We start from the raw sequence: 26,962 nt of genomic DNA, 5'->3' as shown, positions 1-26,962 counted from the left end.
GCTATGAAAGCGAGTGTAACGCGGTTGCTAGAGGAACTTGGGTGGGAGTTCTTTCCAACACGAAGAGGGAGGACAAAATCAAATCTGAATGGAATGAAAGGTACAGGACTCCTAATTTGACTTATGACACCGAAGAGATTATTAAGGCCATTCATTATAATGGCAGATTGGAATTACGATAACAAAATAGGAGAAAGAATGCCTAACCAATAGATTCAGAGACTCTTTCTCCTCTCGCATGATTCGGGATCATAAGAAAAACAAAGCTGAACAATAGAAAAACTGCGGCTGATGAGCCTAGCTGAGAAACACTATCCTCGAACGCATCCATTCATTTACTGTAGGCGAGTGACCTAGCATAATCATTTGGGAGATAGCTGTGGCCGATACTTTGTGGAAATCCATTTGCAAAGCACAAAGAAAGAATCAAAAACTTGGCGTTTCCACTTTATTTCCTGTAGATACGCTATCTCTATAATTCTTTCTTTGTGCTTAACATAATCCTACTACACGCTTCTTGGGCAGCTTGCAGGGTACCTCGTCGATATATTTCTCTGCGTCCTCAATTTATTTACTTGGTCAAAACTGCTGAGCTGATTGCATATGTTTAGAAACAAAATATTGTCCCAAGAATCAACCTCTCCACTTTCTAGAGGTAAGGAATACGGCCTGATTAATTACAGTGTTCACAACTAACTAGATTAGGGACTTAAAAGAATAAGTCGTCGAAGGGGTAAGCTTATTAAAGACGGATATAATTTCAAGAGTTCCATGGGGAAGTTTTATAGGACCTGCTATTCTTGATGTTTATTAACTACCAAAGTTTCTTCGTTATTCTTTGTAGAGGACAGTAATTTAAAGAGAAACGAGGACACCGGCATTTTACCGGCTACTCTCTAACGATTTTGTTGAGATATCGGAGCGATGATTTAAGGCATGGGATACAACTAAATAACAGCAAATTTGTAGCGCTAAAGTTTTTGAATTAAAAAAAACAAATCTTAAAAAATAAAATAGATGTGATCGAACTTAACATCTCAGAACAGGACAAGTTTTCTTGAATAAAAATTCAGTGTTACACTAAAATCAAACCTTTCATGAGGTACACTCATATCAAAATAATATGCGGGTAAGCCTTGAAGAAACTAAGTGGGTTGTAGGAAAATCTGATGGGAAGATAAGAGAGAGGCGCTACTTACATTTAGATCGACCAAGTAGGAATATGCGAAAGGTTTATCGACTCCATGGGAGAATATGTTAATTTATGAATTAGAAAATTCTCATAAAAAATCCACCAATTTTGTTAAAACTTTCCTTGAGAGGACGGTAGGGGTGCCTGGTATTTAAGAGGCTAAACAGCTACAAGAGTCGGTATGTACACGACAGATAATGTTAAATTGTATTCTCTTTCGAATTCAATCTATTATAAGTACGGAGTCCCTTGAATCACGAAGTGAACTGGAAGGACAGACTTTTAGAAGATACGAAACCAAATTATTGACAAATTTTAGCACTGAGATTAAATAAGAGGGAAATACACCGTTACCGACAGTGTTAAGTTATTCTCTGGCGCTATACGCGCAGGCATATTTCCCTCTTTCCCTCGTTAAATTGAACCCAAGCAACCGAATATACAAGGGTAGGCTGAAAACTAATGCACACATGCTTGTAGATCACAAAAAAAACAAATAGCAAGATTGAGCAAAAAGTACATTTAAGTACAATTCTTAAGTTTCAAAATCATATATTTATTTTTCAACATAGTCACCGTTAAGGCGAACACATTTAAACCAATATATAACAAGTTTTTTCTTACTGTCACTGAAAAACTTTTCTCGAATCCAGGATTTGACAGCTGCCTCTCCCTATCCCTATGAGGTGTAATGATTACCCTCGTTGTTCTTTTATGGTCTCTTGAGAAAAAAATCAAAATCGCAAGGTATAAGATTGAGGGTATTTGGAGGGTGTGTAATCGGTTCGAATTTCAGGTTTCGCAGAGCCTCTTCAGTTGCTCGCGAGGTGTGTGGACTTGCGTTTTTATAATGCAAGATTATTGGCGCCAGACTGCCTTTAACACGACAAACTCGACGTCGGAGGTGTTTTAGAGAGTATACTGAGAAGAATTCATCGTAGCCCCTCGTGCCAGAAAATCAGTCACATAAACTTGGTGAGCATCCCAAAACACAGTTAAAAGAAGTTTTTTTGCGGATGGCTGTCTTTTGAACTTTTGCGCCTGAGGAGCAGTTGAAATTTTATCACCAATCGATTAACAATAGACCTATCAAATACACCGTCATCATAATCAGCCTTTTAAAGACAGTGAATCCCAGAGGAGTCACTTTTTTAGCAGTTAAAAATTCGATAACAGCACGCTATTTAACTCGCGTTGACGCAGCACTAGAACACATCTCCATACTTCCGCTTCTCGAAATACACTGGATGAATGAAACGACCTTAAAGCTACGCATGTATGTTGAGGGAAAATATTACTTCCACATGCCACTAGAAGTGCTTCTTAAGATAATTTTGTTTATGGTCTGCCAGCATGTGTGCATTAGTTTTCAGCCTACCCTCGTATTTACTTAAAGGTAAACGTTTGAAATGATTTAGCAATGATATTACGCCGAGAATTCCAAAATCCTCGGCGTAAATCATTATTTCATCAAGTTGAAAATATTCCTTACTTATTTGCGTACTTAATTTCATTTTCTGAATTCAAATTTGAGCCTATTAAAAGTATTCAAATAGTATTTTAATTATTTAAAAAAATCAAATAGTACTAACATATTGTAAAACATGTGCATTCTATGTTCTGACGGTTCAATGCAAGTATTCTTCGAGTGTATGCGAATTCCCGCATTTACAGCGTTGCACACCAACTAATTCCCCTCGCGCAGATCTCAAGGGACTTTAATAATTTACGCTTCAGCGGCTTCCTGACTGCTCTGCCGTTCGCACTACTGTGTGCGCTCGCGTCCCTGCGTTCGATTTGCTTGTTTGCGAGAGACCTGCTCGATGGAAGGAGATGATACCATCAGTGCGTGGAGGCGCTGGATAGCTTGCAGCGTTTTGTCTTATACTGATGTCGGCAAGGAGAGAGGAGGATGGAGAGGGAAGAGAAGTTCGCAATTGAGCGCGCCGCGCGCCTTTGATTAGGCGCGACCAAGACGACGGATTCCTTGCGCGCGGTGCACCCGTCACACCTGGTGACCGCATCACTCGCCCTTGGGGCTCGGGCCCCCTGTGAGTGAAACCTTGCACACAGCACACTCCAACGTCGCCTTACTGACCGTTGCTATAATGGCCGAAGCATCTAAGCACCAGAGGATTTAAGCTGTTGTGGAGCGGAGGTGCGTGGGCAGAAGTCAACTACTTTTAAAAAAAAATTATTTTCAATCTCTTCCTGTGTTTATTTTTTGGGAGCAAATTGCCTATCAGCCGTTTCATTGGCTACGCTCCTGAGCAGAATGGCATTTTATGAAATACGATAATTCGTAGACTGGCTTTCCGAACAACAGAAAACACTCATACGTAACTAGATAAATAATACTATAAAACACTACCTTCAAGTGCGCTTTTGTACTGTCAGCGGCATCGGTGGATCATAAGAAACGGCGCTAAACTTAAAAGCAATTAAGAAAGTATAATTTGACATCGAAGGACGAAAGATAACTGTTTTGCCACGACGGATTAACACATCTCCCAATCTGCTATATAGGCTTAATTTGCACAAATTAACATGGACTTATTGTTATGTAATCAAATAATAGTTCATATCATCACATATGTTGTAAGTTAACTTGACTCTCTTATCAAATCATTCAAATTCCAGAGACTTCGCAGCGATCTTTCCATTCACTTTTGAATTCTTTATCTTAATACTAAAAAGGAAATTATTTTGATATATCTGTCGGTAAAGGAATAAGTAAGCGTAGAAAGAGATTGACAGATTGATAAAATTCAAGACAAGCAAAAAGAGAGCGGAGGTTTTCTGTTTCATTGTTACTTTCACGTTAATTTGGCTTGGTGTTTATCTATTTCCTATTTGATTTCCTGGATTGCGCTGGAAGAATTACTTCGGTGGGCAACGGTCAGGAATCAGTGATATGATAATATGAACATTAGGGTAAAATGATGCACAGATGTTTATGGTATTTACGTTTGCATGAGTAAGTGTGCGTAAAAGGTTAGGTACTTATTTGACCGCCTATTTACATAATTATTTATCATTTTACGCCATCCTACTACGGGTCTACTGTGAATGAGGAAGAACTGTCTATGGCTCCTAGTGATAAATAAGTGTGCGTACTCGCCATATTTTGCACTAAGGTTTTTGGAGTTAATTTTTACTCATAAGATGCAATACGGGTGCGTTTGAGAATTAGCCGGAGCTTTTAAAAAGCTGTATCATAATTCCTGAGGTTGTAAAAGCACAATAGGAAAAATACCTACTGCAACTGATATAGCTACTCAAACATCAGTGTCTCGTCTACATGTATTTTAAGATAAGAGGAAAAAGTACAAGGATGTTTCGAGTTTCAATATGGATGTTACATACATTGATGGATATATATTGATATATTGCAAAAATTAGTTTTACATTTACAGTAAGGAATATATAGAAATAATAAATAAACTTTAAGAAAGAAAACCACTGGTCAGTGTTAATTAACGGCAGAGAGTTACATACAAGTCGTTGCAGCAGGCAATCAGCTAGCTATAAGTGGATATTTGAAATTAAAAATTCTGTACTTTATGATAACTAATTGAAACAAATTAATTATTCTTACCGAATTAAATATCTACAAATCTCGCTTCGAATTGATATTCAATAAAGGTTTTCTTTTATGAGAACTCCAAATTAAGGAAAAGCAACGTAGCTGTGTTAATGTTCTACTTGGTATCCTATTTATATCGAATATCACATTGTTCTCGTCTACTTTTTTCTAGATCATGCCTGAATGAGCGCCCCAGAAAAAATATAACCTAATGAATTCGCGTAAATAATAATGAGAATGAATAATTAATTAATACTGCTTTCAAATTTTGAAATTTTATGAGTAATATTATGGGTAATATTATTTGTAAAGTAATATATTTTGGTTAATTTAAGTAATTAAAGTCTTTAAATTCAAAATTCAATTTGAAAGTAAGAATAGAATTTTTGAGAAAGTTTTTAAGAATTTTTTCAACTGTTCAACTGTTAAAAATATTCCATTCCATGTATAATTTCAGCTGGCCTTTTTTAAGGATTCGTTCTTCACGAGAATCAAATAGGATTGGTTTCACTATAAAAACAACGAGTGAACGCATGCTAATTTCAATTTAACGAGAGATCCATTCAACGAACGGTTCTCCGATGTAATGTTGCGCTAGAAGAGGAATCTCTTCTGATAAATGTGATCGATTCATAGAATTATTGAATCCGATCTCTTGGCATCCTATATTATATTTTGAATTAAGGGAATTTTAATTAAATGTATTTTATTCAACACTACCCGTGTAAAAATGTGGATAATTAAAAAGGCGGACAAATTATTCGGTGTTTCGGCATTTTGTAAAAATCGGCAGGGACATGGATTCAATAAGTTTAACAGCATAAAATTTTTAAATTTTATAGCCAAATTTGTCAGAGAACCTGAAGAACTTATCTTATTTCTTATTAATTTTCTGACAACATAGTCTTATCATTAAAAATCCTAAACATTGTGTACCTGGTGTTGATCCTAGAGCCTGGAACGCTCTAAACCTAGTGATTTCAGGAAATGTAATTTACTCTCATTTCAGGCTTCTATCACAAGAAAGTCTATCTATAGGCCAGCTTGTAGCTATATTATAGCGAAAGCAAGTAACAAGGTAACAAGAAAACCCTTAAAATATTCATGAAAATCCCCAAATCATCTCCCGACTCAGTATTATTTCGTAGAAATACCTTAGGACGAGCAATAGTGACCACTGTTAAGTTGCCCTCTTGACCGTGAATAATTTGACCTCAAAAGAAGGGGGTGGAAGGGAAACGGGAGTGAATTCCCCGGGGTGAGAAAGAAAAAAGGGGAGGGCATGGACAGGCCACGAAGTTGGGATCTCCTGCGGGGACTGGGGGAAGAGAGGGCAGGGAGGAGGAGAAACGGAATCCCTATCGCGTGGGGAGAGATGGTAAGGATTCCAGGAATGGATCCATCCACGTCTGCGAAACCAGATTTCCTATTCTTTATTCCGCGGATGCCAAACGAATTCCGGGGCGAGGGAAGTTACCCTCGAGAATTCTCGAGTTCCCGAGGGGCAAATCCTCCCGCCACCCCCTTGAAACCACCCTCCCCTTCCCGCCCTCCCCTTCCCACACCTTGTATCTCCAGACCCCTCCATTCGCTCATCTCTCCTTCCCCTTCGTCTCTCAAATCCCATAGCCCCCTTCGCCAAGCCCCCCACCCCCCCGATCCCCAAATCTCCCGACCCCCTTCGCGATAGCTCCGACCGTCCTCGGACAGTCTTTTGCAAATCTGCACTCGCAGTTCTCACTCGCCTCCTCATCCGATGGGAAAAAAGGGAAAATCTCCGCGAGCAGAAGGAGGGGAGGGAGGAAAGGAAGTAGGAGTCCCGAAAGAACTTCTGGAAAATAAAAAAAGGAAGAGATAAAAATAATAAGGAAGTCTGAAAAGGAAGGAAGGATGAAGTAGGGGGGTATGAAAGTGGGAGGGTGAGTGGAGGGATTTTATTTTAAGGGGAGGGAGGGAAGGAGAGGTCGAAGAGGACCGTGGAAGCGCAAACTCGCATCCCTTGACCCGTTAAGTTTTGGAGAAATCTTTATGCATATCGTTCCGCTTTTCATCCAACCTTCTATTTATGATCGCGAGTTCTCTTTTATTTTCCGATCCGTTATCAAAATGTTTGCCGCGCAGAGGAGAAACTCTCTTGGGATATGCTCGTTGTGGTGTACGCATGTGTTGGCCGTAGTTGAACTCTACAACTCTCGAGTGTGAAATTCGGTAAGTGTGAAATAAACAAGAATACCTAAAATGGGTAAATTAATTGAGATTACGATGTAAATGGAAGGCAAGATATTTTTCAATGTTCTCATAGTATTTTCATCGCACTTGCCTGGATTGATATCTGTAATACTATATGTCACATTTTATGTTGGGTCTAAGGTTTTGGTCCATATTTTATCCTTTTTCGGCAAATATATAATAGCTTACACATAAGAATTAGGTGAAGAACATTTTGGATTTGGAATAGGGTTGTAAATACGTGACGCAAATGCAGTATTGAGGAAACAAATAGAGAGAAATATTTGAGATATAACCAGGATGTTTTTGCTAGCTTCGTGGATTGAAAGAAAGCGTTTGATAGAATGAAATGGGCAAAGATGATGTGTATATAGTATTTCTGAATACAGGTGTGGAATGGATACAATGGCGACTAATGCAAAAACTGCGTATGAATCAGGAATCAAAAGTAGGATGGAAAGAGAGAGATAAATTTGTGGTGTGCAGTAAAAGACAAAGGCGTTCGAAGGAAATACTGAGTAATACAGAGTTGTCCTGGGCTCTTTAACTTTGGTCTACTAAGAGGGAATGAGTCTGGAATGAAAAGTTAATGAGCGGTGAACGAAAATGGGCAGAAAGGCAATGAAATAAGTTAGGGTTGCGCATAATCAATTAATAGTTTGCTAGACAGCCAGAAGTGTTTAAGTAGATTAATTCGAAAAGCATGGGACAAATATTGACCACAAGAGAGACACCTGGTCTTCTGGATTTGTAGTCACCAGGTTTCACTAATCTAATGCCTGTGTTACTAGTACCATAGGAGAAACAATCGAAATGGGTTCCTCTTTCTTTCCTCTGATAGTTTTAAAATGTCATCCTAATACTTAGGTTGGCACCCACTAGGATTTGCTGCCTTTGCAACCACCACACTGAAGAACAGACGCTGGTTATGTTCGACGTAGGATATCTTTCGACTGACACTTCCTCGTAGACCTTTCGCGTATTGGTGACTCGACGAGTACCAGGAGCAATTTAAGAAGGTAGATTCTGTCAGCTCAGATCTAAAAGTCATCGGAGCAAACAAGCCCTTCCACTATGTGAAGGGTGTAGAGTATGGGAGGGTAGCAAAGCAAATTCGCAATTTTAAAGAGATTCATAACGGTTTTCGGAACATGAAGTAAGAATTACTGAAATAATAAACGAAGAAGATTCAGCTTGCACCGAAAGAAAATTTTCTCTTGATTGTACATAAAAATTTGGTCATCATCTAAAGCCGCAATACTTATTTTTACATTTATTAGAGCCAATTATAATTACATATAATATTTTTTAGGCTTAATTTTTTCCACTCTAAGAGGTATCTCCGAAATATTTAAAATAACTGCTGCAAAAATTCATTCATTCGGAGCGCCAGAATACCTAACATAAACTTGATTTTTTAAATAAAAAATATATTAACCGATTTATAAAGTAGCTCGCACATTTCTCGGCGAGTGAAAATGTGTTGTGTCTATGGTTTATATTATCAGCAAAGGCATACATTTTATAACTTCGAGTTAAAATATATTTTCTAAAAAAAAACACGGCACTTACCTTCATCTTAGCAGCAGGCCTGGAGATCACCGAAGATGTTTCATCACAAAATTGACGACCAGGTTCGTTGGGCTTGGAGAGGATCGAATTGATAAATTTCGTTCGCATAAACCAAACACCATCCTCATATTTTCTCACTACTTCTCCCTTGATTTGTCAAGGGCTCTTTTCAATCATCTGCGGTGTATTTTTGATATCGTTACCAAAAGATAACCTGGACCCATGGCTTATGTCAAAAGGGTCCTTGTTACGCTTGGAATCTATGAAAGGGAAGAGGGTAGAAGAGATGCAAAGCAAGGTATATTGTGGTAAAGAAGATCAAGTGGAAATTAAGGCCCAAAAAATAATTAATGAACACAAATTAAATCCACCAACTGAACTTGTGTCAGCTTTCATTTTTTGATTATTATAATTGTTGACCTGCTGAGCGATCAGAATATGGGAAGTTTATTCCATCATCCTTTGAAATACAGCTTCCTCATTCAGTATAATGTGTACGTTTTTTTTAAGTGCCACACCAGCACAGACATTCTTTTAGTTACCCCTAACTGACATTGCGAAGTTGGGATCGCGTAAACAAAAATAAAAGTACGGTTGAGTTAAGCATCTCATGAAAGACAAATCCATGTGTGTAGCCATGCATGGAAAAGAATGACATAATTTCTATGATACCATTACGCTGGATAATGCGATGCACCCAGAAGAAAATATTTGGCAAAAATTTAGGTAGCCTTTATTTCTTTCTCCATTTCATTAGGAATACTTATTTTAACTGAACATGAGTATAATGTTTCTCCTTCAGACAGTTTTTCCTCTCGAAATACCCTCCATATATTAAGAGTCCACTTGCTTATTTTAGGAACCTATATCCAGTGGAATTTGAAGGCGGAGTAAACTACACTCATATCTTGTGAGCATAGTCGATAACCGTTGATGACAATTATTCGAAGGCAATAAGGAAAATAAATGTGGATTATAAAAATTAAAAGGACATTTTCTTTTGTAAAATTGTTTATTTTAGAAAAGGAAAAATAAAAGTATGTTTCTCATTATAATCCATGTTCACAAAATGGTTTCGATAACTTTCGTACCTTCGGATTCACGACAACAATCCAGCGGATCCAGCCAATCGGCGAACATTTAAATGATCCTGCTGGTGATACTGGTGCCAGAATCCGTCATTACCACAATGCATTGGGGTACTCAATACTTCTCTCTTTCTATCAATTTCCAAGCAACCCATGGTCACCCTCAAAAGTTTTGGGAAGCCTTCGGCTCATATAATATATGTACTTCCCCTCTTCAGAACAAATTTTGCTCACACTTTCTTGCACACATGGACGCGAATTCCCTCCTCAAGCGCGCTAACAACAGCATTGATGACCATCTCCCGACGCTCACCACGGCCGATAAGGTAACCAGGAACTCGGCACGAAAGGCCGTGGGTTTAAATTTACAGGGATATACAAATTTGGCCGAGGAGGCGGCTTCGTTGGGTGACGGCCTGCGCTTGTTTGCGGCTTGCACACGGAAATGTACAATGGCGTTTTTTTAGGAGGTACTCACTCGTGATGGAAATTATATATACAGTAGCGAGACCTTTTTCTACATTTCTTTTCACGCTGTTATTTGTTGCTAGGGTATTGTTGTTACTTTTTACGGAGACTTAGGGTCGGGGTGGAATGGAGTTTTTATGTTTCATTGAAGAGGGAGGGCCCGCCAGCTGTGAGATTTAATCCACACAAACCTTAACATGCTGAACGCATTGGGAATGAATCCTTTCTCATGCTCTCATGCTATAGTACTGAATAATGATTACGACGCGACTTGAACTGCTCCGACAGTGAATTCACTTCGCGTTTTATATCACTCACATCTCTCGCTCACAATGTTTACAATTACTTTATCTCTTGTAGATACAATTTAATACACTTTTTATAATAATTATATCGAAAGCAACAAGGAAGACCTCCGTTGCATAATCACTCATTTCAGAACATATCTTTAGGTTTTTTTTTACATATCAGCAGCAATCGACAGGAGTTCAAAAAACGTTCGAGCAGCCTCTTCATCTTTTTACCCCACGCAAACCATTAACGGACAGTCACTTTTTTTAAAAAGTCGTTTATCACATGAGCCCAAAAAATTCTCCAACCTCCCATTATTTTTTACAGGTATTTTCAATTGTGTGTTATGTATATATATAATTTCATTACTTAAATCTCCTTTTCACTTCAAAAACCTTCATTTCAACTTCTCTTCATGGATTTTTTTAACATTAAAAGCAACTGTTAATGTTTTTTTTTCTGCTTTCACAACTTTTAAAAATGTAGACACAGTGTGCTGTGCCAGAAATGCAGCACAAAATATACAATGAACCATACGTTTCATACTCTTTATCTCACAGTAAGGAAGCCTGCGCGTACAAAACACTACACTAGAATTTTATTAATAGTAAAACATTCTCTCCATCTCACTCGATATCCAATCATCTCCTTCTCGCTCACTGACGAAAGACATATTTTGTTTTGGGGAAGCTTCAAGGGAGGGGCAGGGGGCATGCTTAATACGGGTTCTCAAGGCAAGTAGGGCTTGGGACAGCGGCGATACGGGGGGGGGGGGGGGTGACGCAGCAGAGGCAACCGGAGAACAAGCGTAGAATAAAGGAATGCGCGAAATAGCATACCGAATATAAAGGACATCATCGCGAAGCCAAGAAAAGTTTTATGGAACAACATAGAAAAATAAGAATCGAGCCATCGCCTCTCTTTCTTTATCTCTTTCCCTCTACGATCGGCCAACAATACATTAATAATGGACAACAATAAAGAGTTGGCATACCTATTTTTTATGCCCAATTTTTGCGAAAAACAATCTCTCACCGCTCTCTTCCACATTTTTTACAAACATATTTTGATTCTTTTTTTTGTTGCTGTAACGCGTAGGTAGTTCTTTTTATTTTTGAACTTTTAGAGACATCGTTGTGGAGGTTTTCAAACACATATTACGAAAAAACTTTGCGTGCTTCAAATATGCACAAACATCTATCGCCCGTATAGATTAATTTCTAAAAATTTTCACAGGGCTCGTGCACTAATGATAAACAACCGAGAAACTTACTAACACGAGAAAAACTGGTTGAAGGAATTTAGTCAAATATATCATTACACATTTTATTATTTATTGAATTTAAAAAAGAATGGTTCACTATCTGGTGAAAACCTCTCATGATGACATCTTTTAACCTCGTATGAATAATGCAATTTTTTATTATACCCATGACGCAAAAACTCATGGCACCTTAGTTTTTTCCTGTCATGGTTTTGGCGCCACAAGGGATTCCTAATAGGCTCCAACTCTTTCTTTATTCGGAAAACAACGTCCGAGACCAACGATTTCCCGGCTTCCGACAACAGAGCCATTCAAGCTATTACGGCTGAAATAAAAACTTGAACTAAATTGTACGTTCAACTCAGCCATGGCACCAGCAATTATTAAAATACCAAACTCATTCACACATTCTCACACATCCTTTGCCAATTTTCCCTCAAAGAAACGTGACCTTGGCACTCTTCATGATCCCTTGCGTATACAAAAGTTTTATCACCTGTTTTACGTGTATTTTATTTCGAAATCGTCGATGAAATAATCGGCGTCTCTAGCGTTTCTGCGAATGTTACCATGTTTTCCCGATGACCTCGCGTTATATTGATATCTTTAAAACAACAATTGTGTGATATTGTTACTTTGTTTACATATGTGTACACCGGTCAAAAGAAATCACACCCTGACAGCAATAGAATATGATTGAAAAACATGTTAATTAAGCTCCCTCCGAGATACAGCAAAACTATTTACAACTTCCCCACATCGGATTAAAAAGGAAGGTGTTTTTTTTAATCCTAACGCAACTTTTCTTTCCTTCCTTTTTGAAAGTGTGCAAGATATTTTGGTTTACAGCGAATAGAAAAAGGACAAAAAACTCACAGACACACTGACATGCAGTCAATCACTCATCAGTTCAAAAAGTTTTTTTTTCAGTTTCTTATGAGAAAAACAGTCACGATTTTGAAACACCCAATTGTTTTTTTTTACTGAAGACTTGTATAACTTTGCACTTGCTACATAGAAAGCGTCCCAAAAGATCTTCATTCACTTCATCTGCCGTCCAAATGTCACGTGGTCGGTCTTCCACAGTTCCATTCACAATTAACACTGGTTTGCAAAGCTTCAAATACGAGCACGACATTCAACTTCTCTAACATGTATCCTTCGGCACCAGCAATAATCCACTCCGCCAACGATAGTCAAAAGTTTAAGAATGGTTCATTGCAATGAATTACTTAAAAACTTTTTGGCTTAAAACTAATTTACCAAAATACATCAAACATCGAAATTCGCTGTCTCTCTATATCCATTCATTTCTTTCACTTCACAACATAAAAAGCTCCTCCTTAGTTTCCTGCTCTTCACTAAGAAACGTCTCCTCGAGGAATAAAGGCCATTTTTGTCACAATTATGGGGCCACACATATTTCATACCTTTTCCCAAGTCCTATAGGGGTGGAAATCAGCTTGTAACAATTTATTTTACCTCACTTCAAGCTGATGATATTTCCGCTCAGGCTTACAAAAATGTCTAAATTCATTTTTTTTTAACTCTTCCCTGGATAGAAGTCAATAAATTTCTCGAAAACCGTAGACGACTCTTTTTTTAAGATTTTGGCACTAAGGAATTTTTTTTTCGGGAGCACATGCGACTTCACCCTGAATTTCGGAAGAGTGCAACTTGGCACGAGCTTTCCCCTATGGACTGCCCCTTTCCCCTGCGGCAAAGCGGGATGGCAAGCCCCGCGACACAACTGCGGTCGATCGCGCAGAGCGGGAGGCACTGTGACAAGCGCATAAAAAAATCTTTTGGTATTCCGGGTGAATCCGAAGGACTAGACAACGGGGCAAAGACTAAAGCGCCAAATGGCTTGTAAGGTACCTGCTTTCACGGCGAGGAGTTCAAGAGGAGAGGGGAGGAAAAATAGGGAAAAATATGGCAAGGGTTTGGTGAAAGTCAAAAATGGAGAACTTTTTCTTGCCACGATGGGAAGACGAAGGGAATGCAAGGGATCTCCCATGAAAAATATTCCCGTAGTTTTGGAATTATAACAAGTCAAGCGTTCACGCGATTCACATAATTTCCGAGATTTCACTATAAACAGCGCATGACTGCGCGCCAGAATATCAATTTTTTTTTTAAATTTTAGCGAGGAATAGGTAAGGTTTGAGAATCCTAATGACACACGAAGAAAAAACTGCACAAATATATGGAATTCCATTAATAGTCCCAATTTCAGCTAAACGACTCTTTTGGTTTACTACTACACACGAGATTTTTTCTTAAATAGTAAAAAAATATCGTTTGTATGCCATCGAATGAGGGTTAATATTTTAAAATGCTTGAATTCCCTGTAATGTTGTGGTTTTGCTCAGATGGTGGCAAAAACCTAAGTTCATGGATAGATTAAGGTTTTCCATCCTAATTTTTAGTTCGTTTCCTCTCGACCTTACCGAATTGCCGAATTTCACAAAATAAAGCCCAGATTATATCGTAACTCGACAAGACTTGGTATTAATACGCTTTGAGGTTTCTTTAATATGCTATAAAGTGGCCCCAGTGTGAAGAATGACGACACGAAATACATTCCTGCTCTGTGTTGAAGTGACCGGTGAGGAAAGTGAGAAGGGGACGTAGAAAAAAATATTCCCGAAGAGTAAACATGCGTGCTTGTTAAGTTTTTCCATTCTCTCGTCTTCATGAGAAGAGCGGTTGTAACAAATGGCAGTGACTCAGAATTTCTGGATGGAGGCCCTTGGTAATGGAATATCAGTAAAAAACCACGGGGTTCCCTATTCATCTTGCACTGAAAAAATCTTCAACAAGATTCGGGGGAAGGGAGGTTGTAAAAAACTTAGTTCGATACAATGATTCTTCTTTTAAATAGGAATTGTTCTTCTCTCGATAAGACCGAGGGGGGAACGTGGAGATTTTTTTTGTTTACAAACAAATAAGCCTGTTAAATAATTTCATTCTGGTGGTTAAAGAGGTTTTTTCGGAGCTTCAGTTTTTTTCTCAACTTTCTCTCCCTTTCTCAATCGATGTATCCAGTCAAAAAAAAAACTATAGGCGTCCATCTTCGGCGGTGATCAACCATTTTCAACACTACCTCCGTTAACGCTACCGCTTGTCCAAAAACCACCTCTTCCATGCCCGCATTCCCGATGAGATCGCCATCGACTCGAACGCTCCGCCGTCGCCGCCACTGCTCCCTCCCGATGCGGCAGGCGTCGTCACACGCCTCGCCACAGGTTCCTCGGCCGCCAGCCGCAGTGACCGCCGCCACTCGGCCGCCCCGGCGTTGCTCCCGACCCGTCCACCGCCCTGGGGCAGCAAATTCAAGCGTGGCGCTTCATGTGCAGCGCCAGGTGGTCAGAGCGCGAGAAGCACCGGTCACAGTGCCGGCACTTGAACGGCTTGGCGCCCGTGTGCTTGCGGTAGTGGCGAGTCAACTCGTCCGAGCGGGCGAAGCGCCATTCGCAGCCCTCCCACGCACACTTGTAAGGCTTCTCGCCTGAGGGAAGAGAGAGAGAGATGGGAAAAAAGAGAGAAGAAACGTGGATTAGCGTCTTTGGGTAGACGAGGAAAGTAATTTCGCGGGCGGGCCGTGTACTGGCACGCAATTTTCGCCGGGGTGTGAAAGATGAATGCTCATGCATGCATAATCCAAACCAACCGTTTGTATAAACCCGTGGCCATTGAAGAAAAGCGAGTCGACTATTCTTGGGAGACTATTGAAGATTCTGTAAATATTTTCAAAGATGTTTGAAAACATTTTTACGAGTTTATTGCAAGGCACAAAAATTACAAAATCACATTCACTCACGTGTACACATCTTTCTGAAGGCGTGACTCAAAATAGCTATCAAAATTTCGCACGCTAACATTAAGAGCCCTTCCAGAAACAATTGGATTCGATGTGCCACAAATTCGGGTAAGTACCGTACATTGATGAGATAAACTAATTGAAGCAATGATATGGTTTCGCTCCCAAATAAATACTGTATCAAGTTAAAAATAACTTCTCCCCCGGAATTTATACCATCTTTTTAGTGCCTACTTTCGATAATAGAAATCATGAAGACGTTTCAAAATTTCAATAATAATTACTCAACTTAGGGAGGGCACTTGCCCCTATCCCTTAAGCGAAATACTTTCGAGGCATATTCTTCTAAGTACCATAATGCGTTTACCAACAATTGGTTTTATTTTTGATCCTGAAAAAGTATTAATTTTATTCATAATGAACAACGAATGATTACTCAATGATGGTAAAATTTCTGGAATCACTCACCTTAAAGTAATCATTCATGTATCGTAATGTTGAAGGTGCCCACTTAAGCAGTCAACCAAGGGCATTCCTTAAAAGTACTAACGAAGGGTAGACAATTACTAGCATGACACTAATTAAAATTTGATCCTTATAAGCAATATACGCACATTAACCACAATCAATGGGACAACCCTCTAAAATGCTTGAAGGTACATACATCTTGAATTAAAAACATATTCCTGCGAAATAGAATAGGCGAGAATTAGGGATGAAGGGATCTGATAGAAAGGGGCGGAGTTCAAACAAAAGTCATCTGGAAACACCCCTTTTTCCGCCCCTTCCATTTTCTCCTTTCACCCTTTCTCTTTTCAGAGGCACATCCATTGTCTCCTCTCCCCTCCCCCCCCACCCAAGTGCTCGTCTCTTTCTATTCACACTTTCCATCCTTCCCAATTCTCGTATCCTCTTCCGGTGGCAGTATTGGAACAAGGATCCGGCTCATTCTACGCTCCGCTCGAACATTCGCGTATCAGACGCTAATTGATGACGCGCAAAAGGCATGGAGTCGGAAAGCGAGCGAAAGTGAGTTGAAGGGGAGGGCGTAAAGATAAAAGGAGAGCCAAGGGAAGGGGGTGATGGTGGTTAAGAGGAAAATTGAGAAGACGTACGTAGCTGGAAATAGGGTAGGGTAAAAATAGTGGAGAACCAAGCAGAGGATAGAAAGAGGGAAGGGGATGCAGAGGCCCGGAAGTAAGAAAGAGACGAATCTGGTATTTTTTGGAATAGCACTGTGGAAATTATCACTGAAAAAAATGAATAACGTTTTGACGTTTCCCGCAGGACTGTATTCGCCAGTTTTTTTTTTAACTTTAATCATGCGCTGTCTGCCCGCAAATCAGTTATGCGGAAAAAAATGAAGGCTTGTTAACGTCAACCGCGAAGAATTAATTAGTACATTCTTGTGGCAAAGGGGGCTCTAATTTTTTCATTGAGCCAAATGTGGTGCTTGACGATTGATCCCAGAGATGAGAAGGAATATGAGCGACAATGAACACAGGAAATATCCAATGCCAATAGAAAATATTGAAAATTCTGATATTGGAGAATAGTGATAGATTTTTTGGATGATTTAGGAAACTTTCTCAGCTATGGCTAAAATCGAAGTAGCAGCGCTTTACTGCCCCTGTGAACACGTATTCACGAGGCACTGTAAATTGCATCCCTTCTTAATACTCTAAGCCGTTAAGTTGACGCCTACCTTCATTATTTTTCTTTTAATATTACTCAATTACAAAACACATACAGAGCTCTATAGAAAGAACTCAAAGCAATAATTTGAGTCTCACACTTGAATCCCAAACTCGTCAGAATCTCGAATGAATTCCAGGCATGCTTTTTGAAATTGTATCCTACCTTGTCACTTCTGACGCAAATTCTTCCCCAAAGGAATGTACCCACATTAGCATGTAGTAGATTTTCAGAAAAAAAATGTGAAACCCTAAAGAAATTATTGAAAAGCCGAGAATATTTGATTTGCATTTTTGAGTGAATTATTGAAGTGCTCCATTAATAAATACATTTAAGATTTTATGATAGGTATTATCTTATTTGATACAATAATTCGGAATGGTATAACTGTTTTCTATAAGCTACGAGGGGCGTAATGCCAGAGCGACATTCAAAGAGTTGCAGATTAGGGTGGAAAAACAATGGACTACCGGAGATCGGCACACGATCGCAGTTTGCCCATCTCCAATACATCGGGACGAAAGTTTTCCATTGATCATGAATTAAGAGTAGAAAAAGAAGACGAAGGCAGAGGGGGGAGAAAAAAGGGATGACAGGGATACACGCGACTGGAAGGGATAAAGGGTGATGTAGGAGGATGAGACTGGAATGAAAGGTTGAGGGGGTTTAGACGATGACTGGGTGATAGGGATTGGGGAGGGGGGTTGCGGGGGGGAGGAGGTAGACAGACGTGAGCGAGAGGAGAGCGGGGAGAGATGACAAAGCTGTCGGCGATAAAGCGCCGAGCACAATTGTGAGGAAAATGAAACGGAAGAGAATGGGAATAACGAGAAGAGTGTCGCCGTTTCGACTGTCTCTTTGCCAACGGAGTGCGAGCACGCGCGTGCGCGCTCAATTTTTTCATTCTTGAATTTCTTTTTCGCAGAACGCATTCAAGACGACGCAGACTATTTGGGAAGGAAGGGACGATTGAGAAGATGTGTGTTTGGGAGGGAGAACGGTGGGAGAAAGGTACGAATGGTAGTCATTAACAACGAAGGGTCCTTTAGGGAAATGATACCAATATGATGGCTAATAAGTATTTACGTCGAACTCTTCGAAGAGCTAAGGAGTAGGATAGGAAACAATTATATCTGAGATTACATATTTACTGTCCGCACGCGAAGTCATTACAGCACAAAAATAATATTTTGTAAAATGAAAGTAATCAATTTAATCAAGTAAACGCTCAAAACTTTCAAATTTTTGTTCAAAATCATATTACAGCGTTTCTACAATAATGTAAATATCATTTTATGCATTGAAGGAATACCAACTTCGGTTCCATTGTTATCAGGAAGTCTTTGGTATCCAGATTTCATCTAAACATTTGTTGGCGTGAAAAAAATTCGCAGCCACAACTCTTCCAACTGTTCAAATTAAAATCTTTGACTTCACATATTTAGAACGCAAATACCATTTACCTTTTAAAACTGCGTAGTTAAAGCACAAGAATTTGAGTCAATTGCTTGTACAAAATAAAAATCAACGAGTGTTAACTGAAGAGGAAGCAATGATCCTCAAAACAGAGGCAGAATGTTCAATAGAATTTAATAAAGACTGTTGTACATTGTGGCCAGCAGTTAACATTTGTTTTTGGTATTGATGAACTTAGATTGCATATTTAAATTTAGAATTCAATTCCATTCGCATAACTCGCTACTGATCATGTGTGGCAATGGTCTTGCATTCGAGAAACTCTGCCAGCGATGGGAAGCAATGCAATTGTCAGTGAGAGAAAGTGGACATTTTAATTAAAACTTGTCGTAAGGAAAAAGTAAAATATTTCAACCCTTGTTTCATATGGTCCAAACCGTACAGGACTGAGTGGTATTAGTCATGAGAGTCGGCCACACATGTTTTCAGCCGCATTGCTACAAAGATGAATTCACGGTTTTCATTTCCCCTTAAACTGAAACCCTAAAAATAAGCTCATCGCACCAGATACCATGGCTTTGGAATACTAAAAGAATGAGATAGAGGAATGTTACAAAATAATACCGGAGGCAAAATGATAGAGACAGACGAAACGTAGCGTAATATTTCCGTTATTTTTTTCTTAAGATACTTAGGTTTTCAAATGATGAGAAAAAATCATTCAGTGCGCAAAATATGCAACGCATCTCCCAATTCTCTAAAATACCAAATAAGTAATTCTTCAAATTAAAATTCTAAATGTTTTATCTAAAAATACGGACGGAAATAAAATGAATAGAAAGAGCTTAGGCGGAAATATTAGAGAAAATAAAATATCCTGGGAAAACCTGCAGAAAAATATTACAGGGAATTCCTGTACCCTTTTATCTGAATCCTAATCTTCAAATAAAAGCGTACAGAAATATGTTTGAAGAAATGCAGTTTGAATCGAGAAAGAGAGGGACGCTTAGCGAGAAAAGTATTCAATTCAAAAGTTAAAAATGAATAAAATGGCTTCGAGTCTTTTTGTGTATCATAAAAAGATTTCATTCAAAATAACTCCGGAAAATACATATGAGAAAGTATCCATATCAATAAATCTATAATTAAGCTGAGGAAACGAAGATCAAATATTTCCTTAAATACAAGTTCTCATTTGTTTCCTAATGAAATAGGCATAATCATGCATATGATCCAGTATTTTACACCATTATTATTTCTCTGATGATGAACGAGGCGGATGAGCTCGTGGAAATGCTCATTCCTAGACCATGGCCAGGATTAGAGACATTTTTTTCACCTCGATTTCCTGCACTTCACGTAATTCCTCCCATAACTCCCTCACGGATCTCCCATGACAGAAAACAAGCGCGACATCTTCTTTCGCGTAACACGATTATCACGCAAGAGCTAAAAAAAAAATCCAGGGCGTTTTAATACGAAGGCGATATCGGGAACCGTTTTAATTTAATGGAAGCTCGGAAGTCGCGCTAATGCGGGGCATGTGCCCTGTTTCGGAAAACCGTCCTAATTCGATGAAAAGACTTCACGAGGAGAGTCAGGAGGAGTTGGGAGAAAGGGTGAGGGAGGGTGAGTGAACGGCATGAAAGGAGGAATCCGTGGAATAATAAGCTCGCTCCATAATGCATCGCTTCCAATCGTCATTTCCGTTCGTTATTTTTTTTTCACCGCGGGGAAGGAGGTAGTATTAGGGAGAGAGGGTTTCGGGGTATGGGCTGGAGTGTAGGTTTTGGCGTTGAGGGAAAATGGGAAGGGCTCTCATAAATGGATACCTCCGATGACACAGACATGAAGAGAGGAAGGAGAGAGAATGAGGAGGAGGAGAGGGAGATTGAAGGGCGAGACTCTTGGGCAAATGAACGACGCAAACGCAGCAACTGCAACAGTTAACGGTGTGTGCATGTCTGTGCGGGAGGGAGGGAGGACGTCGATGGGAGCGGTAGGTGCTGAGCGGATGGGGAACCGAGGGGGGGGGAATGATGGGAGGGGGCATTAGATGCACATATTCCAGACGGATAAGCATTCACGGCAGACGCGATCACTTGGGATAAGGAGGGTGGAAGGTGGGAGGCGGAAAAGGGGGAGAATGGGAGGCGAGGACTTTTTGAAAAGTCTGCGAGGCGATGAAGGAGCTCAATCAGGAGGACCCCGTCAAAAGAAGCTATTATGATACTGCCGCTGCCGAGCTTGGTGGTGGTACGGACGAGAGAAGCGACGCCGAATAAAAGAAACAAGGCGGGAAAGAGGCGAAGTAATGAATAAAAAAGAGGTGGAATATAGTAGGAGGAAAGGGGCGTGAGGGGGGATGGAGGGGGAGAAGGGAAAAATGAGGAGCCATCCGAAGGAGAAACGTTGTCTCGTGGGGGAAAAGAAAGGAATAACACGGGAGAGGGTTGAGGGATGATGCTGCATTTGAGAGAGAAGTTGGAGGTGAAACGTTGCTGAATGTGAGGAGGAGGCAAGGAGATGATACGAGAATAAATGCGGAACAAAAGACTCTCGGAAATGAATTCATAAAGATTAATTCGACGACCCGAAAAAAAAACAACTCAAACGCTCCTGTTCAATTGACACATGTAAAAATCTCACTTTTCTGATGGGGCGATGGTTTTAAATATCTTATAAGGCCAATTAAATCAGCTATAGAACGAAATTCAATAAATTATATCCTAAAGAAAAAGCATAGCCTTTTATTTATTCGATGATATTAATCCATTTCACTCTTTAGTATTGCTGTTAATCGTTTTAATATATGCGTATAAATAATTTAATATATCGTTTTAATATATAATGCTTATATCGGGATATATGAATACCCTCATATTGATTACAACTCTACCAGAGATATTTATACTTTCATCTGCACACTGAGTGCAGCGGCGTGGTATCACTCGTGTCTCACTGAATTGCCTATAGACTTCAGTTTCTAAAATGGGACACATAATTGATTGGAGAACTGTAAATCAACCATTCTCCAATGGATTAAAGAGACCTTCTTAATTGGAACAATTAAGTACTTGCCTATATGGAATTTCTGGACAATGAATAGGCATAGTTTTTAAAATAGCACAATTAAATTAAATACAGGGTATGAAATCATTAAAAAAGGTATACGGGATAAGGTAAAAAAATGATCCATGTTAACAGTTAATACATTTGTCAGTCATATTTTTTCACATACAATGCCATTTTCGAAGGCCAAACTTCAACTTTTAAGATTTGATGCTCACATTCTCAATCAACCATGAAACAGCTATTTAGTTAAACAGAAATTTCTGATGATCCAAAGTGGCAGACAACAGATTGTTGTATCTTAGAAATCATAATTGGTACAGAAGTCTTCCATTCAAAAGTCCTCACGATCAGTTCAGGTATGATATGACGATTGCACAAGGGTATATTTGCTCAATAACTTTACAAGCTTTCGTTATTAATCGAGGAATATTTTCTAACATCAATCCAAAACAAATCAGCGTTTATCAAAACAACGTTTACAGGCAAAAAATTCAGGGCATTGATAAAGCTCGGAATTTTTTTTGATTTTTTAATATTTATCTTTAATATGATTTATTTGGATGAAATGGGAATATATATATATATATATATATATATATATATATATATATATATATATATATATATATATATATATATATATATCGTACGGTAGTGAGGGAGGTACAGATTATACGAATGAGCGGACGAAATTGGAGGTAGAAACTATTATGGGGAAGATTACTTCCTCTGGTGCCACGCGGAATACGTATCGTTACCTCTAAATCGACACCACACGTAACTTTGAGGGGACAAGAGAAAACAGAAAGACAAAATCAAAGTAAAATATTTTAGTATTTTACAATAGAATAATTATTCAATCTGAAAACGCATATAACTTTGCTTGACCCGATTCTAAGTTGAATACTTCCGACATGTAACCGTACAGCTATCAGATTTTGGAATACTATATATTACCGGCACCTTAGGTAAATACACTGGAGGAGTATTAAGAGTTTAAAATACCAAAATAAAATTGGGCGATTGCATTTGAAACACATTTGATTTTATTTGGCACTCGGAAACTATCTTGATTAATTTCCGCTGAATTTTGAATACGGACCATCAAGAGAATATTCGATTATTACACAGGAAGAAAAGATTTTGTCACTGCATTTGATCAGATCAAGTTTCATTCACTCCGAACCAAGCTCATCTGAGTTCCGACTGCAATCTCGTTCCCCAGCCGTCGATAAGCTCCGAAGACGGACGCAGACACTATCGACCCGCTCAAAACTTTCAGTCAACGCTCGTAAAATTTGGTTCCACTTTGTCGCGCCCTTTTACCCACTCCATGTGGCTATCTGTGTTAACCTGACGGACGACAAGCTTCGTTTCGTGCTGGAAATACAAACTCCTCGATTGCTTTGCTGAAATTTGGACGCCGTTATACGCACATATGTACCTATACATAAATATAAAACCGCGGAAACCAACGGAATCGGGTGTGTCACGTGTCCCACGTGGAGTGCGAGGAACACAAATGGAAGTTCCCTAGTCCTCTCTCATCCCTTTCTACTCTCCCGCAACCTCACCCTCCCCTCTGCGCAGAGCACAATTGATATCGGGACCTTAGAATAGATTGATTACCTGCCTTTTACTCGATGCCCTGGTCATATCTGTTCCAGCGATTCGTTCAGACCGTATCCAACAAGGAAAATATAGGTGGCAGAAAAATATAGAATGTAGAAACTCACTTGAAGGGCAAGTGAAATTTAAATGGGTGCACTGCAGTACTAACTCAATCGACAGAAGGAAGGAACGACCAGGGAATCAATTTATTAGTTTATTACATCATGGATTTTTTCAATACTTGAAGTTGTTTTTGTAGTAGATTGCCCTTTAAGTTACATGTAGGATTTAATCCAAGCAAACATACGAACGATATCCATGCTCATATAGCGAACCAACTGCCACGTTCCTTTCTTTATATTTCATAATAATTCCCATTTTCCTACTTAAACAATTTCCCCAAACTCAATTAACCGCTGAAAACAGTCAATTGATAAGGAGTATAATTTTTTGACGACTACAAATAATCGAAATTCGACGTAAAAACCATAATTTACGTGAATCTTAATTGATTTTCAGAAAATTAAACGCGTGGCAAGATCACTATCCCCAAGAATTTTACTTTACTGATTTATTCTGCTCCTTGGGCTTATTCTGGCACAGTTTTCATCTAAAGCATCCAAAATAAACAAGTAAAGGTGTACTACTATGATAAAAGTTTAAAACCTCAAGCACTATCCCAAGTTGAATCACAATAGTTTTTGCCTTATGCTGAAATTAACGTGGCGCCTGTCTCGAGTTTAATAAAGAGTGGAGAATCTTCTTACGATTCAAAGATAATTTTATTGAACCGTGAAATAAAATTCAATATAAAATAATCTTATACGGGATAACAGAAATGAATGCTAATCATACAATTTTGATAGACCTTTTAACAAAATATAAGTTAAATATAAGATTATGATTTCACAAGTACACAAAATAAATTTGTAGAGATTTTAGGAGATAGAGAGATATATGTATATTTGTCTAAAATAGAGGAAGACCTAGGCCATTCAATGCCTATGCTCGACGCTTACAATTGAACATGGATTAGAGTTTGTTTGATATAATCCTTTGTTTAATAAAAACAACTCTCCAAAAAACGATCACGAATGTCGCCACCTTTTGATGACGGTCCACCGCATGCACTGGGAGACACAAGAATACGTTCATACATGTAACGTTTGTTTCCCGGTTACCTATTTTTTTGATTTTTCACGGATTATCTCCCACAAAGATACGAGTGCAAATTCAGCTACAGCATCGCCCACGTAAAATCCATTCCTTCCCATCCATTATCGCGCCCTTTTGCCTTCCCTTAGAATGCCCGGCGCGTGCCGAACTGAGGTGGCGAGGAGATTATTAAGCCCGTGGGGATAAACCGCTCCGGGATGCATAAAATGTGGAGCGTTGCAAGCTCTTTCGCCCATTTCTGACACAGCGGATAGGAGCGAAGGAAGCGGGAAATCTCGAACAGAATTGAGGGAGAGGGAGGGTGGAAGAGAGTGAGAGAGAGAGAGAGATAGTGGAGTGAGAAAAACTTGAGCAGCGACAACGGCAGAGGAGGAGGACCAACCACCAGAATCCTTTCCTTGCAGCCAATTGGATTTCCCCTACCCCAATCTTCTCTCTGCCCCCTCCCTCCTTGCCGTTTTTGGGTGAAAATAGTTGATCGGGTCAGGGCATTACGCTAGGTGGGAGCCTCAAACCCGTCCTCCCTAACCCCAACCCCATCGACTTCCCAACTCTCGCACCCTTTCCCGTCTTTCCATATCCATATCCCATCCTTCCCTCCCAAACCTGTCTGACTCCACAGCCCCGAGGAAAAAAAATAACTCCTTCCGGCGAACGGGATTTCCACCGCTTTTACACAGACGGAAAATATAGAATGTCTCTTTCCTTCGATTTTTTTTCATATATTCCGCTCCCAGCCGAAGGAGTTTATTTGCTGTTGAATTGGTTCTCTTCGTGCGGCGAAGAAATGTATTCCGGCGATGGAAAATATGAATCCGTAGAAATTCGAGCGGAGCACACCGGTGGGATCTTGGTCCTCGAAAAAGCTCATGAAAACGGGGATTCGAAACTCAATGCAATTTTGAGGGAAAGAGACTAATGCAACTGTTAAAGGTTACGTTTCTTTGATTTCAACGACTGCGGGCGTGTGCGTTTTACGACTCCAATTCTATTTTCCTCGCGACTCACAATTCACTTTCTCGTTTTTTTTTAAATCAACATACTTCATATAGTTTAATAAAGTCAGTCAATTTTCAATCTATAAAAAATCTTTCTCGTTTCTCTTACATCTAAATATTTGTTGTGCTTCACGACTCGGTTGAAGGGGCAAAAATTTAATCACTAGTCTAGGATTTAAAATTCTTCGGATGGAATCACGATTTTGGTGGAACGCATATTAAAGAAATTCGCGCAAGCAGCCAGAATTCATTATGTAACAACAAGTTTCCGTGAAGAAATAACTTCCTTGCAACTAATAATAATATCTCATCTAGGTGTTAAGGAATTTTATTTCTGGCTATTAATGGTTGTAAGCGCGTAAGGTAAGTTGGAATCAGCACATCTATGACACTGAGCAGATCGAATTATTAAAATAGACTATCACACAGAAAATTACCTTGCATTGGTTTAAAACATACTTTTGATAAAATAAAAAATTCTCATTCACGAAGTATCTGACCAAAATCGACAGTGAACTATGTTTTTTCGGACTCGATAATTTAACTCGATCAATAGAAAATAATACTGTTATACTCTTGCAAAAAGATTAAAGCAACCAAAAAAACCAAAGGAACAATTGAGCTCTTAAGCTACGGAAGAAAGTCAACTGAATGAAAAAACCGCATTTGCGAAAACTTCAGATAAAAATTTAGAAAATCCCATACAGCATTGTTTGCAATGTATTAAAACATGAAATTGATATAAAATTTATTCATTTGGTTGTTAGAGAAAAATATTTTCCATTAAAATCAATCATTCCCTACGTGGAAGTGTTCAGTTAGCCGTGGAAATCGGAACCAAAATTTTTATCTTCATCGGAACTAAAATTTTTTCTACATATTGTTCCTAAAGTCAAATTGTTAATGATTGCTAATTATCCAAAAATAGTGCCTGCCATCAAAAATATTCTTAATTTAAAATGACATAATTCTTATCCGATAGCAGTGGTGCATTCATTTACTCGAAGCCTTTTATTACATATATGTATAAATGAATTCGTTCCTCAGAGCTTTTAGCAAATTTGTCGTTGGGCGTTGAATTTATTTTTTCCTCGCGCTACGTGGCCATACACGTTTTAAACGGCCCAATTTGAAATAAGTCAATTTTATTCGTATGACAAGAGAGGACGCCACGCAACGACCATCACAGTGTCCCCCTCCTTTCCCCACATAATGCAGACTCGCATTCAAACGAAAGAAAACACCATTTCCTTGGCTTCTACTCGATCTAAAAGACCACTCAAATATCTCTCCTCTACCCAATCAACACCCACAGACCACTTTGATGTTTCTGAATGGAATGCCCACTCATGAGACGACCTCAGCAACAGGGTGATTTTAAGCAGTTATGTCAACAGATGCGTGGGACCGCTATAAGCGCCCCATTGCGAGCATGGATCGCCAAGATGCCCTCCCAGCGAAGAAGAGGCCCAGGCTTC

General features: G+C 39.2%; 1 protein-coding gene across 1 annotated transcript in view; it reads right to left on the bottom strand.

Annotated features, from left to right (window-relative positions):
• Positions 1-15,025: 15,025 nt before the first annotated feature.
• The window catches only part of LOC139692196 (Krueppel-like factor luna), a 386,223-nt gene continuing 374,286 nt past the window's right edge, over positions 15,026-26,962 (bottom strand). Inside the window, exon 2 of the mRNA XM_071590258.1 lies at positions 15,026-15,201. Within this exon, the coding sequence (XP_071446359.1) occupies positions 15,026-15,201 (176 nt within the window). The remainder of the gene's footprint in view (positions 15,202-26,962) is intronic.

This window comes from Hetaerina americana, unplaced genomic scaffold (assembly GCF_022747635.1).
Source record: "Hetaerina americana unplaced genomic scaffold, ioHetAmer1.1.p SCAF_4, whole genome shotgun sequence".
In the NCBI taxonomy this organism is placed as follows: Eukaryota; Metazoa; Arthropoda; class Insecta; order Odonata; family Calopterygidae; genus Hetaerina; species Hetaerina americana.
The sequence above is the reverse complement of the archived record's forward strand: the minus strand, read 5'-3'. Positions and strand labels throughout refer to the sequence as shown.